This window comes from Orcinus orca, chromosome 6, assembly GCF_937001465.1.
Source record: "Orcinus orca chromosome 6, mOrcOrc1.1, whole genome shotgun sequence".
NCBI classification, from domain to species: Eukaryota; Metazoa; Chordata; class Mammalia; order Artiodactyla; family Delphinidae; genus Orcinus; species Orcinus orca.
Genome location: NC_064564.1, coordinates 84,093,188 through 84,104,274, shown reverse-complemented (window position 1 = coordinate 84,104,274; position 11,087 = coordinate 84,093,188). Strand labels below are relative to the sequence as shown.

Below are 11,087 nucleotides of genomic sequence, written 5' to 3'. Positions count from 1 at the left end.
GAATGGGCCACCTTCACCACAGGTGGCAGTAACCCATTGCATTCAGTAGAGACAGTTAAGCAAAGACCTCCTTGGTCATATTTCAGAGATAATAAAGAACTAGATGCCTTCTCAGTATCTAGTTTTGAGTCTGCAATTTTAAGAAAAGAGCAATTTACAAATGAGATAAAAGTGAGAGTCATAAACGGCATTTTAAAAGTCACTACTACCACAAGTAGACTGTGGGGCAGGCAGGCAAAATTAAAGCATATAAGTAGATAAGTAACTTAGTCAAAATTAATGATGGTTAGCCGGGGGTTAATTATTAGTGGTGGGGCTATCATTTATGTACCGATTTATAAGCAGAAAAAAATTAAAAAGAAAAAATTGGTAAGAATGGTTCTAATGGTGCAGACAAGGCCGGAAAACTTCAATACAGGTTATCAAGAGAAACTTGACTATAGTTGAAACCAGTACCACAACCCAAGAATCTTTTATATTCTCTAGCCAGAGAGAATATGAGCTGTTTGGGTACAGCAACTGTCTGTTCTTGGGACTCTGCCCCCTTCATCCCATCCTCCTGCCATTCACCACAGCCTTACAAGTCATCTCTCTCAACTCCTGAAACTCAGCCACCTTCAAACAGTCTCTTGATCTCCACAGGCAAGACTCTCTCCTCTCCTTCTCGTCTGAATACAGAATGCCAAAGGATACTGTCTCTTAACCTTCTATCCTAGCTATGAATTTACTCATCCTCATTTTCCACCCCAAAATGTATTTGGCTTGATTATAATGTAATATACTGAATATACATATTCATAGTCATTTACTGACTTATGGTTCTATTATCTGTGTACTTTGGTGTGTATACATATGTGAGAGCATTCATGCACACACATGTGATAACATCCATTATTAGTAAGCATTTAGGAATCTGGCACCAGGATTATGAAATGCACCATTACAGTGCCTAGCACGACACCAAGCTTAAGTGGTCACTCAATGGACTTTACAATAGCCACGTCATGACTCTGGATGCAAAATGTTGGAAGACGAGACTGAAGTAGATGTGAATTTGACGACTTTTTTTTCTTGTAGGAAACAGAATGGAAGCATAAGCATCTTGTGCTGCATATAGAGGAAGAATGTTTAATCACAAGGAGAAGGTTGAAGCCTTGCTGAAAGAAAGCATAATAGAGTGTACAAAGAGTCCAGAATAAGAAAAAAGTGATAGAAGAGGAAGGAAGACAGAAGTGGATCATGCAGAATAAATAAAGCCTAACCTTTTAAAAATCCGAGGTCTTACCAAAGAGAAAGGAAGAAAAAGAGATTTCAACATAAGAGAGTTTAAGATGGAAAAGAGCCAGAAAGGGCTGTAGGCTTAAAAGAAACAAAATCAATGAAGAAGCAGTGGTGTATGTTGGCAAAGAGAAGTGTAGAGTTGAGGGGAGGGAGAGAATTTATGGTAGAGGAAATTGGTGTGAAGTTTTCCTCTAAAGATGCCCAGCAGAGCAAAGAAGGAATGAAGGCAAAGGCCACTAGGAATAAGGTAGGGCTGGGGCTGAAACAGCACAGGAGAAAACAACAGGGCCCAGAGTGGGAAACTATATTCTTTCTAAAAAATTAACTGACCCAGATTTTCTTGCTTGGGGCCAAAGGTAACTGAAATTTAAGGATCTTGAAAATAAATTATAACAATCCTAATCTTTGCAATTGCCTTTGGCCCAAGATAACATCAATTTAAAAGATCACGATAGAATTAGTGTCAGTTTCTGACACTGTAGAGTTGATTTTAGAAGATAAATAAGACTAATAAATTGCTCTGTTTATAGAAATACTATCCTGAATAACAACTTTAGCTGTATCTCTCTATCAGCCACAGGGTAAATATAGAAACTTTATAGTTACATACATGCCCACAGACGATAATAAGTAACCTAACATATATGGTAAAGCTGGGTTACTTATCTTTCTATACTATAGCCCAATGAAATGTTTTACTGGATTTAGGATACATAGTGCAAGTTAAAGGGCTGCACAGACAAAAGTTAACGTTAAAAGTAAAGACCGTAAGATGAGGGAGAGGAAAACTAGAACTGCTATGCTACTGACATAGAACTGAAGCATTAACAACACAAGAACTCCCACGCATCAGTGAGGGGAAAATGGCACAAAAGCAAGACAAAGGAAAAGACTCGATGCCATGTAACTAATCTTGGTAGCCTCACTTTTGGGTTTTAAATCAAATACTGAATCAGATTCTTCAACGTTTCTCTTTTTAAAAATTCAACGAAATTACTTAACTCGTTTGATAAATGTAGTCATGCAATTTTAAATGACTATAAAAATTAGAGGATCAATGCCTAATCCTTTGGCAAAGACTGAAGGCGGCAGTAGTGCTAGACACAGATAACCTTGCGTTTAAGCTCCTCACTACTGCTTAGAGACCATCGATTCTGCCTGCGAGGCCACTCCGAATTCCTCATCTCGGCATTCAAAGCCTTTAGTGACCTCGCCACAACTGTACCCAAAGAGCCCTAACTCCCACTACTCCCTAACCTACCTCTCACTCTCGGCGCGCACGGCCTCTGGACAGACCTGATCTCTGGGGGGGAGGGGGGGTGGCCATTTCCCCTTTCCCGCCTGGGTGGAAGTCTCCTTCCATCTCAGGCTCTGGCTGGCCCAGGCCTATCCAGCACTCCAGCCAACCGCGCTGTCGCTCCGCAGCCACGCACTTCTCCCGGCCCTTTCCGGGTCTCTCCTCCCCGACTCTCTCGGTGTTGCCCCGGGGCCCCTCTCCCTCAGCTCCAGTGTTCCCCCGGGGACTCGCCCGTCTCCCCGGGCAGTCACAAGCTCTGCGGGTCGATGGGTGTCTGTTAGGTGCTTCGAGCCTGGGCGAAACCCAGACCCGGACCCCTCGGGGCCCTCCCCCCAACTCTTTCGGGCGCTTCTACGATCCTCCCCCGGCTCCCCACGCCAGCCTAGCTGCCCCTCGGGGCTCCGGCCCCCAGACCTCCCCGCCGCCGCTGCCAGTCCTTCCTATCCTATCCGGCGGGGGTCGGCGGTGACTCACCGAAGGGCCAGCGGCTTGGGGGTCGGAATGCGCTCACTTCCTCCCCGCGCGCACCTGCCCGGAGCTGTTGGAGCGCCGCCCAGCCGAGCCTCCGGCGGATGTTTTTCTGTCCCCGCGTGGTCAGCGCTCGCCAGCCGCCTCCTCCCGGCCCGAGAGCCAGCCGTCGCGCCCCCCCGGCACCAACTGGCATCGCGGAGTTGAGCCCTGACCACAGAACCCCCAGCCGCCAACACACGCGGCAACCACAAGCGTGGCCTCTGGCCCCGAGAAGCTAGGCAGATGCACACGCGAGCGCGCACACCCGCAGGCGTGCAAGAAACGGGTTCAACCAACACCTCCCCGCCGCCCTCTGCCCCACCCAACTTCTGGGAAAGGGCTCCTGGCTCCGCCCCAGCCTTTCTTTCCAGAAGACCCCTACTCCTGCCCCTATATGCCTACCTCATCTTCATTACAGGCGGTTAACTCTCACCTCTCCTGTCCCATGACTTCACACACACCAATCCCCATTGGGCCCCCCCTGCCTACAGCATGACCACCACCACCACCTTCAAGCTCCCTAGCTCCCCCCTAGTGTCCGCCCCCTACTGGTTTGGCTCCAGGATACAGGAGCAGAAGGTAGTCTATGGTCCAAACATCAAGGGTGTCAGCTGGTGCCCCACAAAGGCACCAGCAGAGCTACTGACCACTGACAAGACTTCTGGGCCCTTCTATTAGTCAGGCCTTCTAATCCACCTGCTCCAGCCCTGAGCAGTCCAAGGCCATGCCTCCCACATGCCAGCCTATATCCGGGCACCTTGCTCCTCTGTGAGTTTTCTTTTCTTCTCTTGGTGCTCCTCTGAAATGGAAAGGATATCAGACCTGACTAAGGGGAAGGTGCGGTGCAGTCCGCATCTCCAGCCACTTAAGCTGTCTTCTTGGAAGAAAACAGGGAGTTTGGGGCGGACTGGCGAAGTTGTTTCTGAATGGTGAGGAGGTGAGAGGAAGGGTAACCCTCTGGAAAAGTCAGCCAGAAGTAGTTGGATCTGAACCACTGGGTGGCAGGGAGTGGGAGTCTTGGGGTAAATGGAACTAGAGACTTACAAGGAAAAATAGAATAAATGCCAAAGTGATTGGCCCTGTGGGTAGGAGAATAGCTGGAACAGGGGTCTTTGAAGTGTGAAAAAGGGAAAGAAATCCAGCTTGATTGGGGCAATTAGTACCAATGAGATGGCCAGCATTAGACTGGTCAGAAAGGAGAACTTGAGAGTTCACTTGAGTGAGGATGGGAAGAAGCAGATCAGAATCCTTACCAGAAAAAGCAGGAGTCCTAAAGTTAGCTAGAAGGATGGAAAAAGGATACCTCTTCCCAGGGTAGAAGTGAGGGTACTGACCTAGGAAAAGTAGGCTCATTAGCAACACTGTTTCTCAAAGCAGACATTCAGAATTTCAAGCATACACCGACCAAAAGCAAAATGTTGCTGGAGGCAGGTTTTGAAGGCGGTAGGGATGACAAGAAGCTTAAGTGTGAAAGGGGCAGAATTCTGTGCCAGGAGATAGCAGCCCCAGCAGAAGCTCTCAGGTGTGCACACAGAGCTGCTCACCATCATTCAAAGAAAGGGACGTCTAGCACCAGCCACAGCAGTCACTCTTTTCGGAGGGCTACGTGCCAGGGACAGTACCAGGAGCATTACACGCATTATCTCATTTCATCCTCTTGACAACTCTGTGAGTTAAGGAAACAGGTTTAGAGAGGTGAACTAACCTGCCCAATGTCACACAGCTCTTAAGTAGAATCAGGATCTATATCCAGAGTCTGACTCTATAACCTATACTCTTAATCACCCATCTTTAGGTTCTCCAGAACCTGCAGGAAACCCAAAAAAGGATGTCAGAGGATAAGTTCCTAAATTCTCATTCCATAATGTACAGGAGATAAGGGCGGTATCTCTGTGAAACTGGAGCGACCCATACCATTAGGGCATTTAGAGATGTTCTTCTTTGAAAGAACCATCCCCAGACATGGGGAGAACCTTTATTTGCAGTATGTTTAGGGGTGATGAACAATGGATAATCTCTGGGATGCCTGTAAAAAAGAGACACCTGCCCCCCAGCCCTAATCTCTGAGGGGCAGCCATATCTCTAGGATACTGCAAGGAGACCCTGCCCTAGGGTCTGAGAGAAACATTCTCCACTCCAGGTGCCTGTTCGCTCTCCTGGAGCCTCTGGCTGTCGCACCCTACTGCATCTCCTCGGTTTGGCTGGGGCACAGGATTAGCCATCCCCAGGAAATGCCTCCCTCCGGTCCAGGCAGGGATCCCAGCGTACACACCCCTGGAGTGTGTGTGTGTGTGTGCGTGTGTGTGCGTGTGTGTGTGTGTGTGTGTTACAGGGCGGGGGGAGATGGTGGAATGCTTCCTCTCCAGGCCAGGGAGGAGTTCTGGGGACCACCTGGGGGCCCCCACCCGTCCCACCTCCTTGCTGGGGAAGTGCCCAGTCCAGTGCCCCTTCCATGGCCACCTCCCTCCCCCTAGCTGTGTGGGGCATGAATCAGCTCTCACAGCTTGTTAAAGCTAGACCTCTTGTTTTCATGCCCTCACCTCAGGAAACAGAGTTACAGCTTTTCCAGCTCTACTCAGCAGGGGGCCAGGGTCCTCACTTTATAAACATCCCCAAGCCTGTGAGAGGGCACGGAGATGGTGCGAGACAGGAGCCCAGGGGAGAAAGACAGAAACTAAGACTCGAGGAGAGAAACAAAGAAAAGCCAAGGAGACAAGACCAGAGTAGCCTGAACAGAAGCCAGGAACGGTCCGAAAGGGCCGTACTGCGGGAATGGCCTTATGGATGCTCTGGGCTGGACAGGCTAAGGGGACCCTGGGCGGCTGGGGGATCACCTGCTTGGTGATATCTCTGCTCCTCCAGCACCCAGGAGTCCACAGCAAGTGCTACTTCCAAGCTCAAGGTAAAGCTGGGTGAGGCGTTAGGGAAGGACAGGAGCAGAGGGCACTGGGAGGAAGGGGGCTCAGGGGTGATCCTGTGTCAGAAGACCCAGACCCCCCGAGCTGGGAAACAGGAGAGGGTAAACGCGGGGGTGGCAGCACTTACTCCCTGCGCTCCAGCACACTAACATTTCCTGCTCTTCCCTAGCGCCCTGCCACCATGAAGGGAAATATTTCACCCTGGGCGAGTCTTGGCTCCGCAAGGACTGTTTCCACTGCACCTGCCTGCATCCCGTCGGTGTGGGCTGCTGTGACACGTGAGTGACCACTGAGGGCCAGAGAGAATGGCTCTGATGTGAGTGACTGAGAGATGGCCAGGTCATGACTAGATTGCTGTGGTGTGAGAATGAACAAAGTAGCAGTATGAAGCTGGCCGAACCTGAAGGTACCAACAAAAATGTGAGCGAGAAGGCTTCAGGCTACAAAGTAAGGGGAGTTGGGGTGGATCTGGAGGGAAAATATTCCTGCTATGAAACGAAAAATATCCATATATGGCAGGCAAGAGCTCGGTTAGGGGGGACAGGGGCACTGGGGGAAGATATGGGAGGAATGCTGGGAGGGGGGATGCGAGGCAGGGATAAAGGTGGACCTTCACTGTCCTGACTCCTTCCCCGTCCTTTGGTTCCCCAGGTCCCAACATCCTATCGACTTCCCCGCTGGGTGTGAGGTACGTCGGGAGGCAGGGACGTGCCAGTTCTCCCTGGTGCAAAAATCTGACCCCCGGCTGCCCTGCAAAGAGGGAGGGCCCAACCCAGAGTGGGGCTCAGCTAACACCCCTATTCCTGCGGCTCCTGCTCCCCACTCCAGCTAAACTCAACCGACCGCCCTTTTGCTGACTGCCCACTGCTGCTGCCACTTCCAGGGAAACCACTAGAAGCTGCCGATTTATTCTGAATAAATAAATTAATGCTACAGCTGAAAGCCTGCCTCTCATTATCTGTGCCACTGGACCCCAGGTGGAAAAAATGGGCCCTACTAGAGTCCAGGTGCTGAGTTCTCAGGATCCTGAAGAAAGTAGTGCCACGTGGGCCAGCTTCAGATGGTTATGGTGCTGGTGCTGGGGCCTGGGGCCGCATATGAGGCCAGGGTAGGGCTTGTAGGCAGCACCTTGATGGGGAGGTCCCAGCTGAAGGTGTCCACGGGCACTTGCTCAGGCCCTGTCCAGGTGACAGGCTCGGGCTGTTCCATGGGAGGTAGGAGCACCAAACCTGGTTCTCGGGATGTTACAAATTCAAAATGCAAACGCCACTTCAGGGATACTGTGGGAAAAAAGATAAAGGTAGAAGCATTAGAAGCCAGGAGTGAAACCCAATGACAGGATGTGGTTAGCAAATGAGAAAAAAAAACAAACCTGTATTCAGGAAGAGCGGGGAGGTGTGGGTCAGGGAGCTAGGATCGAGAGTTTGGCTGAAGAAATCTAGTGTGTAAACTGGAACCGTGACAGTAAGGATGATGGCATCAACTACCTAATAACCCAAGTGTGAGACAGTCAAGACTTCGTAGCTTGAAGTAAATGCAATGGCGAGTCAGAGATCAGTGCATCACAGGGTCCCAGTGGGTAGGGGGAGTGAAGATGTGCAAAGCTGTTAAGAATTTAGGGGTCAGTGCACCCAGGAAACAGGCTGAAGGTCTGAGAAAGTGTTAAGGGTCACAGACTGGATATGGGTATGTCTGGGAGTGTGTTAGGAATCAGGATTCATTATACGCTACCTAAACGTAGCATCTTACCGTGCCCCCCCACCCCCGGTAATAGTCAGGGTCTCACCAACGGCTGTGCAGAAGCCTGGTGTGGAGCTGAGAGGGATGGGGAGGGAGAAGCTCGTTCTGGTTGTATGTAGGCAGGACTCCTGGTGCCGGGCATGAGTGACATGAGACACAGAGGGGGCACCCCCTGCCCCGCGGCGCCGCTGGTACTCAGGCTGCACACGCTCCTCCGTCTGTAAGCTCACTGAAAACTGGGAGCAAGAAGAGAAGTGCGTGCTGGCAGGCGCTGGGATGCGCTGACTCCGGGTGGGAGGGCAGCCCAACCTCACGCTGTTTTACCAGAGGGATCCTGGGTGACCTCACTGCCCATTTCTACCTGCCACCCCTCTTTATGCAGACCCTCTCTTTCCACCCAGACCTTCAGACCCAGTTCCCCCAAAGTCCCTCTCCTTTCTCACCTGCAAACAAGCTACAGTTCCTTCCCCTAAGTTTAAGGTCCCCACCACGTCCTCGCCAAGTCTGTATACAGATTTGAAGATGCCAAATGTCCCAACTTTTCCTCGGCCATCACTGATGTTGTACAGATCTGGGGAGAATGGGACACAGTAAGCCTGGGGTCCGCACTGGGGAATGTCTAGGGCTGGAAGCCAGAGGCCAAAAGGTGGGGCTTTTCCTTTAGAATCTGGGGTGAGGTATCACTGGATCCTCAGGAGAATGTGGCAGCTAGGAGACTCAATCTCTGAGACAGGAATACTATGAGGGGAGGATGGGGTGGGACAATGTGAAGGGCTTCTCACGGAGGCTGCGGCAGGATGTGGCAGCCATGAGGCGCTCCCCAGCCAGCTCAGCGAGCCATGAGTCCTTCTTGCCACATTCATCCTCTTCCAAGAATGGACTGGATGGGGCAACTGCCTCCTCCTGGGGAAAGCGGACATCTTGAAGGCCTGGAGAGAAAATGAGTGGAGAGGTGGTGGGAGAGAACAGAGAGAAGAGTAGTGGGTAGGGTTTTAGACTCCAACCTGAGAGGGCTGTAGGTAAGGGGCGCCACGGCTGAGGTACACATCTCACCTATGCTCCAGAACCTTCTCTCCCCAACCCCCTCACACCTTCACTAAGACCAGGAAGCTTCCCTCCAGCCCCTCTCACAAACCCTCTAAGGATCATTTCTGCTTTGGTGAGGCTCTTCTCCAGCCCTTCCCTCCAGGAACCCTTACTTACCAGTCAGCACAAGAACCCTCAGAGGGACCCTGAGTAAAGTGATGGGTGAGTTGACACGCTGGCAGCCAATGGTCAGTTTGTAGACATACTTGACTGACTGACCCCGAAAGGAGGGTGGTCCCTCTATAGGCAGCACTTCACTGTAGGAGTCTGGTTGGGAGGTAGTAGTCAGGGCAGCCAGAAGCAGCCAGAGAGGTCCTCCCTCCAGGAGCCTTAGAAGGCAATCGAGGGGTCAGGGGGCAGTCACTCACATGACTTCGACTCTCCAGGGTCTAGCCGCAGGTCACAGAATAGGATTTTTGGTGGAGTGGAAAGGATACACTGACCCCTCTCACCTAGAAAAGATAAGACTGCAACTTAATAATCCCATTGTCTAGTACTGGAGAAGGCTAGCACAGCAAGTGGGGGCAGTAAGCACTGCCAACAAAGGGCAACCCAAACCAAGCCACTCCTCTTTTCTCGTTGTGAAATAGGAACAGTTTTACGCCGCCAAAGCAATAACTACACTCTTCCACATCCCCAGTGCAACAGAGACTATAATGACCCACCAGAACAATCTGACAATTTCACCCTTGGGTAACAATGATTCCATCCCCCTCCAAAGGCAAATGCCCCATCTCTAACCTCGGTGTGGTAGAAAGACAGTCTGGCTCTCAGGCTGGACATCTGGCTGACTGGAGTCAGGGGGAGGCAGTGCTACTCGACTCTCACTGGCATGGAACTGGCAGTGGATTTGGGCACTGGCCCATGCCAGAGCCTCACTGTGGGAGGAGGAAAAGAGGACATCAGAGGGCAGTTCCTGACCTCACAAATGCTCCCCCAAACTCCCTACCACACTGAGAAGACCAACACAGTGAGGCGGCTGTCCTCTGGATCAGAGAATCCAGAACCCCAAAGAGAAACCATTAAACAAAGAGAAGTATACTGGGTAAAAGGGGGAGTGGGGGAGGAGAGAGGAGAGGAGAGTGGTGGGCTATGTCACCCACATCTTAAATGTTAAATAGCCTTTCCTACAATAAGAGCACAATGAGCAAGAAGGTGGTGCTGTAGTCACAGGACAACCTGAGCTCTGGCTCAGCACTATAGATACCAGGCTTCCTCCCAGAAGGACCAGCTTCTTCAGTACCGGCACCCCCACCTGGATGCAGAAGTGGCCGTGGGGGGCAGGGGGTTGGTGACGGTCACCACACACTCCAGCGTCTCCCCTGCCAGAAACACAGGACCTCTGCTGAGCTCTGCTACCACTTCAATCATGGCAGCTCCGGAATCGGATCTAGAAGGAAACAAGGGGTATCAGAGGTCAGTACCACGGCCCGGAGGGGTGTCTCAGGTGAGCCTGGGGGTGAGGACCCGGGGAATGGACGTTCAGCACCAGGGTGTCAGAGGGAAGCGCCCAGATTTGGGATGCGGGAAGGCGGAAGGGAGGTATGGCGGCAGCTGACTCGGCACTGCGGAGAGAGAGGGAGTCGCTCTGGATCCCAGCCCCCAGCCCCGCTCAGCGCCGAATATTCCCCCTACCCCGCCGGGACCCCCAGGCCGCCTCCGCCCCCTTCCCTCGAGGTTCCACGTCCCAGCCCAGGGCCACGGCCGCCCGGCAGCTCGCGCCCCTAGCCCGGACACCTCGCACGGTCGAAACTGGGGTCTCGGTGCACCGAGGCCCTCGGTCGCCCACCCCACCGGGCCCGGACCTAGTGCGTGGCTGCGGCCGCGGCAGAGGCGGGACTTCCCTCGGCCCCCGCCCCCCCACCTCTTCCCCCTCGGAGCCCCTTCCGGCCGGAAGCGCCCGGCCGGCAGGGCCGGAAGGGGCTCGAGTGGTCCCGCTACCCTGGGTCACCTTCCCACGGGCTGGCACCCGGGTGCGATCGCCGTCCCGGATACCGGCCGGCGGGACCCGGCTCCCACCCCTCGGGGGGGGTCTGGTGCCACGGCCCAGTGACTGGGCCGGTGCTGCCGCGAGCTCCCAGGCCGGCCCCGGGGGCGGTGCCTGGCGGGCTGGTCCCGAGGGCTCCTCCCCTCTCCGCGGGCCCAGTCGCCCTTTGGCAGGGCCAGCTAATCACCGCGGCCCAATGACGTCGAGGCCCTATCCTTCCCGCCCAGGACCCAGAGAGAGGACCGAGGGGGAGACCGTGGCGGCTTTA

The 11,087-nt window shown here is 52.8% G+C and overlaps 2 protein-coding genes across 5 annotated transcripts; one reads left to right on the top strand and one right to left on the bottom strand.

The window, feature by feature from the left end:
• Positions 1-5,049: 5,049 nt before the first annotated feature.
• RGP1 (RGP1 homolog, RAB6A GEF complex partner 1) lies at positions 5,050-10,919 on the bottom strand. Of its 4 annotated transcripts, XR_007477722.1 has the most exons (10): positions 10,784-10,919; positions 10,088-10,222; positions 9,574-9,710; positions 9,201-9,284; positions 8,950-9,099; positions 8,529-8,675; positions 8,190-8,317; positions 7,793-7,982; positions 7,379-7,493; positions 7,182-7,286 (listed from the first exon to the last, which is right to left on the bottom strand). XR_007477722.1 is itself a non-coding variant. In XM_004271416.4 (9 exons), exons 2-9 carry the CDS (start codon positions 10,201-10,203, stop codon positions 7,063-7,065), a joined length of 1,176 nt encoding a protein of 391 aa, XP_004271464.1. In that variant the 5' UTR covers positions 10,204-10,222; positions 10,784-10,919; the 3' UTR covers positions 5,050-7,062. The 4 variants fall into 4 exon arrangements, 3 of the variants coding, with proteins under 3 accessions (XP_004271464.1, XP_033286978.1, XP_033286977.1); XM_004271416.4 differs by lacking the exon at positions 7,379-7,493 and having other exon boundaries at positions 5,050-7,286; XM_033431087.2 differs by lacking the exons at positions 7,379-7,493; positions 10,784-10,919 and adding an exon at positions 10,570-10,692 and having other exon boundaries at positions 5,050-7,286.
• On the top strand, positions 5,861-6,838 carry MSMP (microseminoprotein, prostate associated). Its single transcript, XM_004271417.4, has 3 exons — positions 5,861-5,990; positions 6,176-6,284; positions 6,658-6,838. Exons 1-3 carry the CDS (start codon positions 5,861-5,863, stop codon positions 6,836-6,838), a joined length of 420 nt encoding a protein of 139 aa, XP_004271465.1.
• Positions 10,920-11,087: the final 168 nt, after the last annotated feature.

Coding starts and splice junctions, on each gene's coding strand:
- MSMP (XM_004271417.4), top strand. CDS start 5,861: ATGGCCTTATGGATGCTCTGGGCTGGACAGGCTAAGGGGACCCTGGGC. Junction 5,991..6,175: donor GTGCTACTTCCAAGCTCAAG/GTAAAGCTGGGT, acceptor GCTCTTCCCTAG/CGCCCTGCCACCATGAAGGG. Junction 6,285..6,657: donor GGTGTGGGCTGCTGTGACAC/GTGAGTGACCAC, acceptor TTGGTTCCCCAG/GTCCCAACATCCTATCGACT.
- RGP1 (XM_004271416.4), bottom strand. CDS start 10,203: ATGATTGAAGTGGTAGCAGAGCTCAGCAGAGGTCCTGTGTTTCTGGCA. Junction 9,100..9,200: donor CCCTGGAGAGTCGAAGTCAT/GTGAGTGACTGC, acceptor CCTCCCAACCAG/ACTCCTACAGTGAAGTGCTG. Junction 8,318..8,528: donor CACATCCTGCCGCAGCCTCC/GTGAGAAGCCCT, acceptor CATTCTCCCCAG/ATCTGTACAACATCAGTGAT.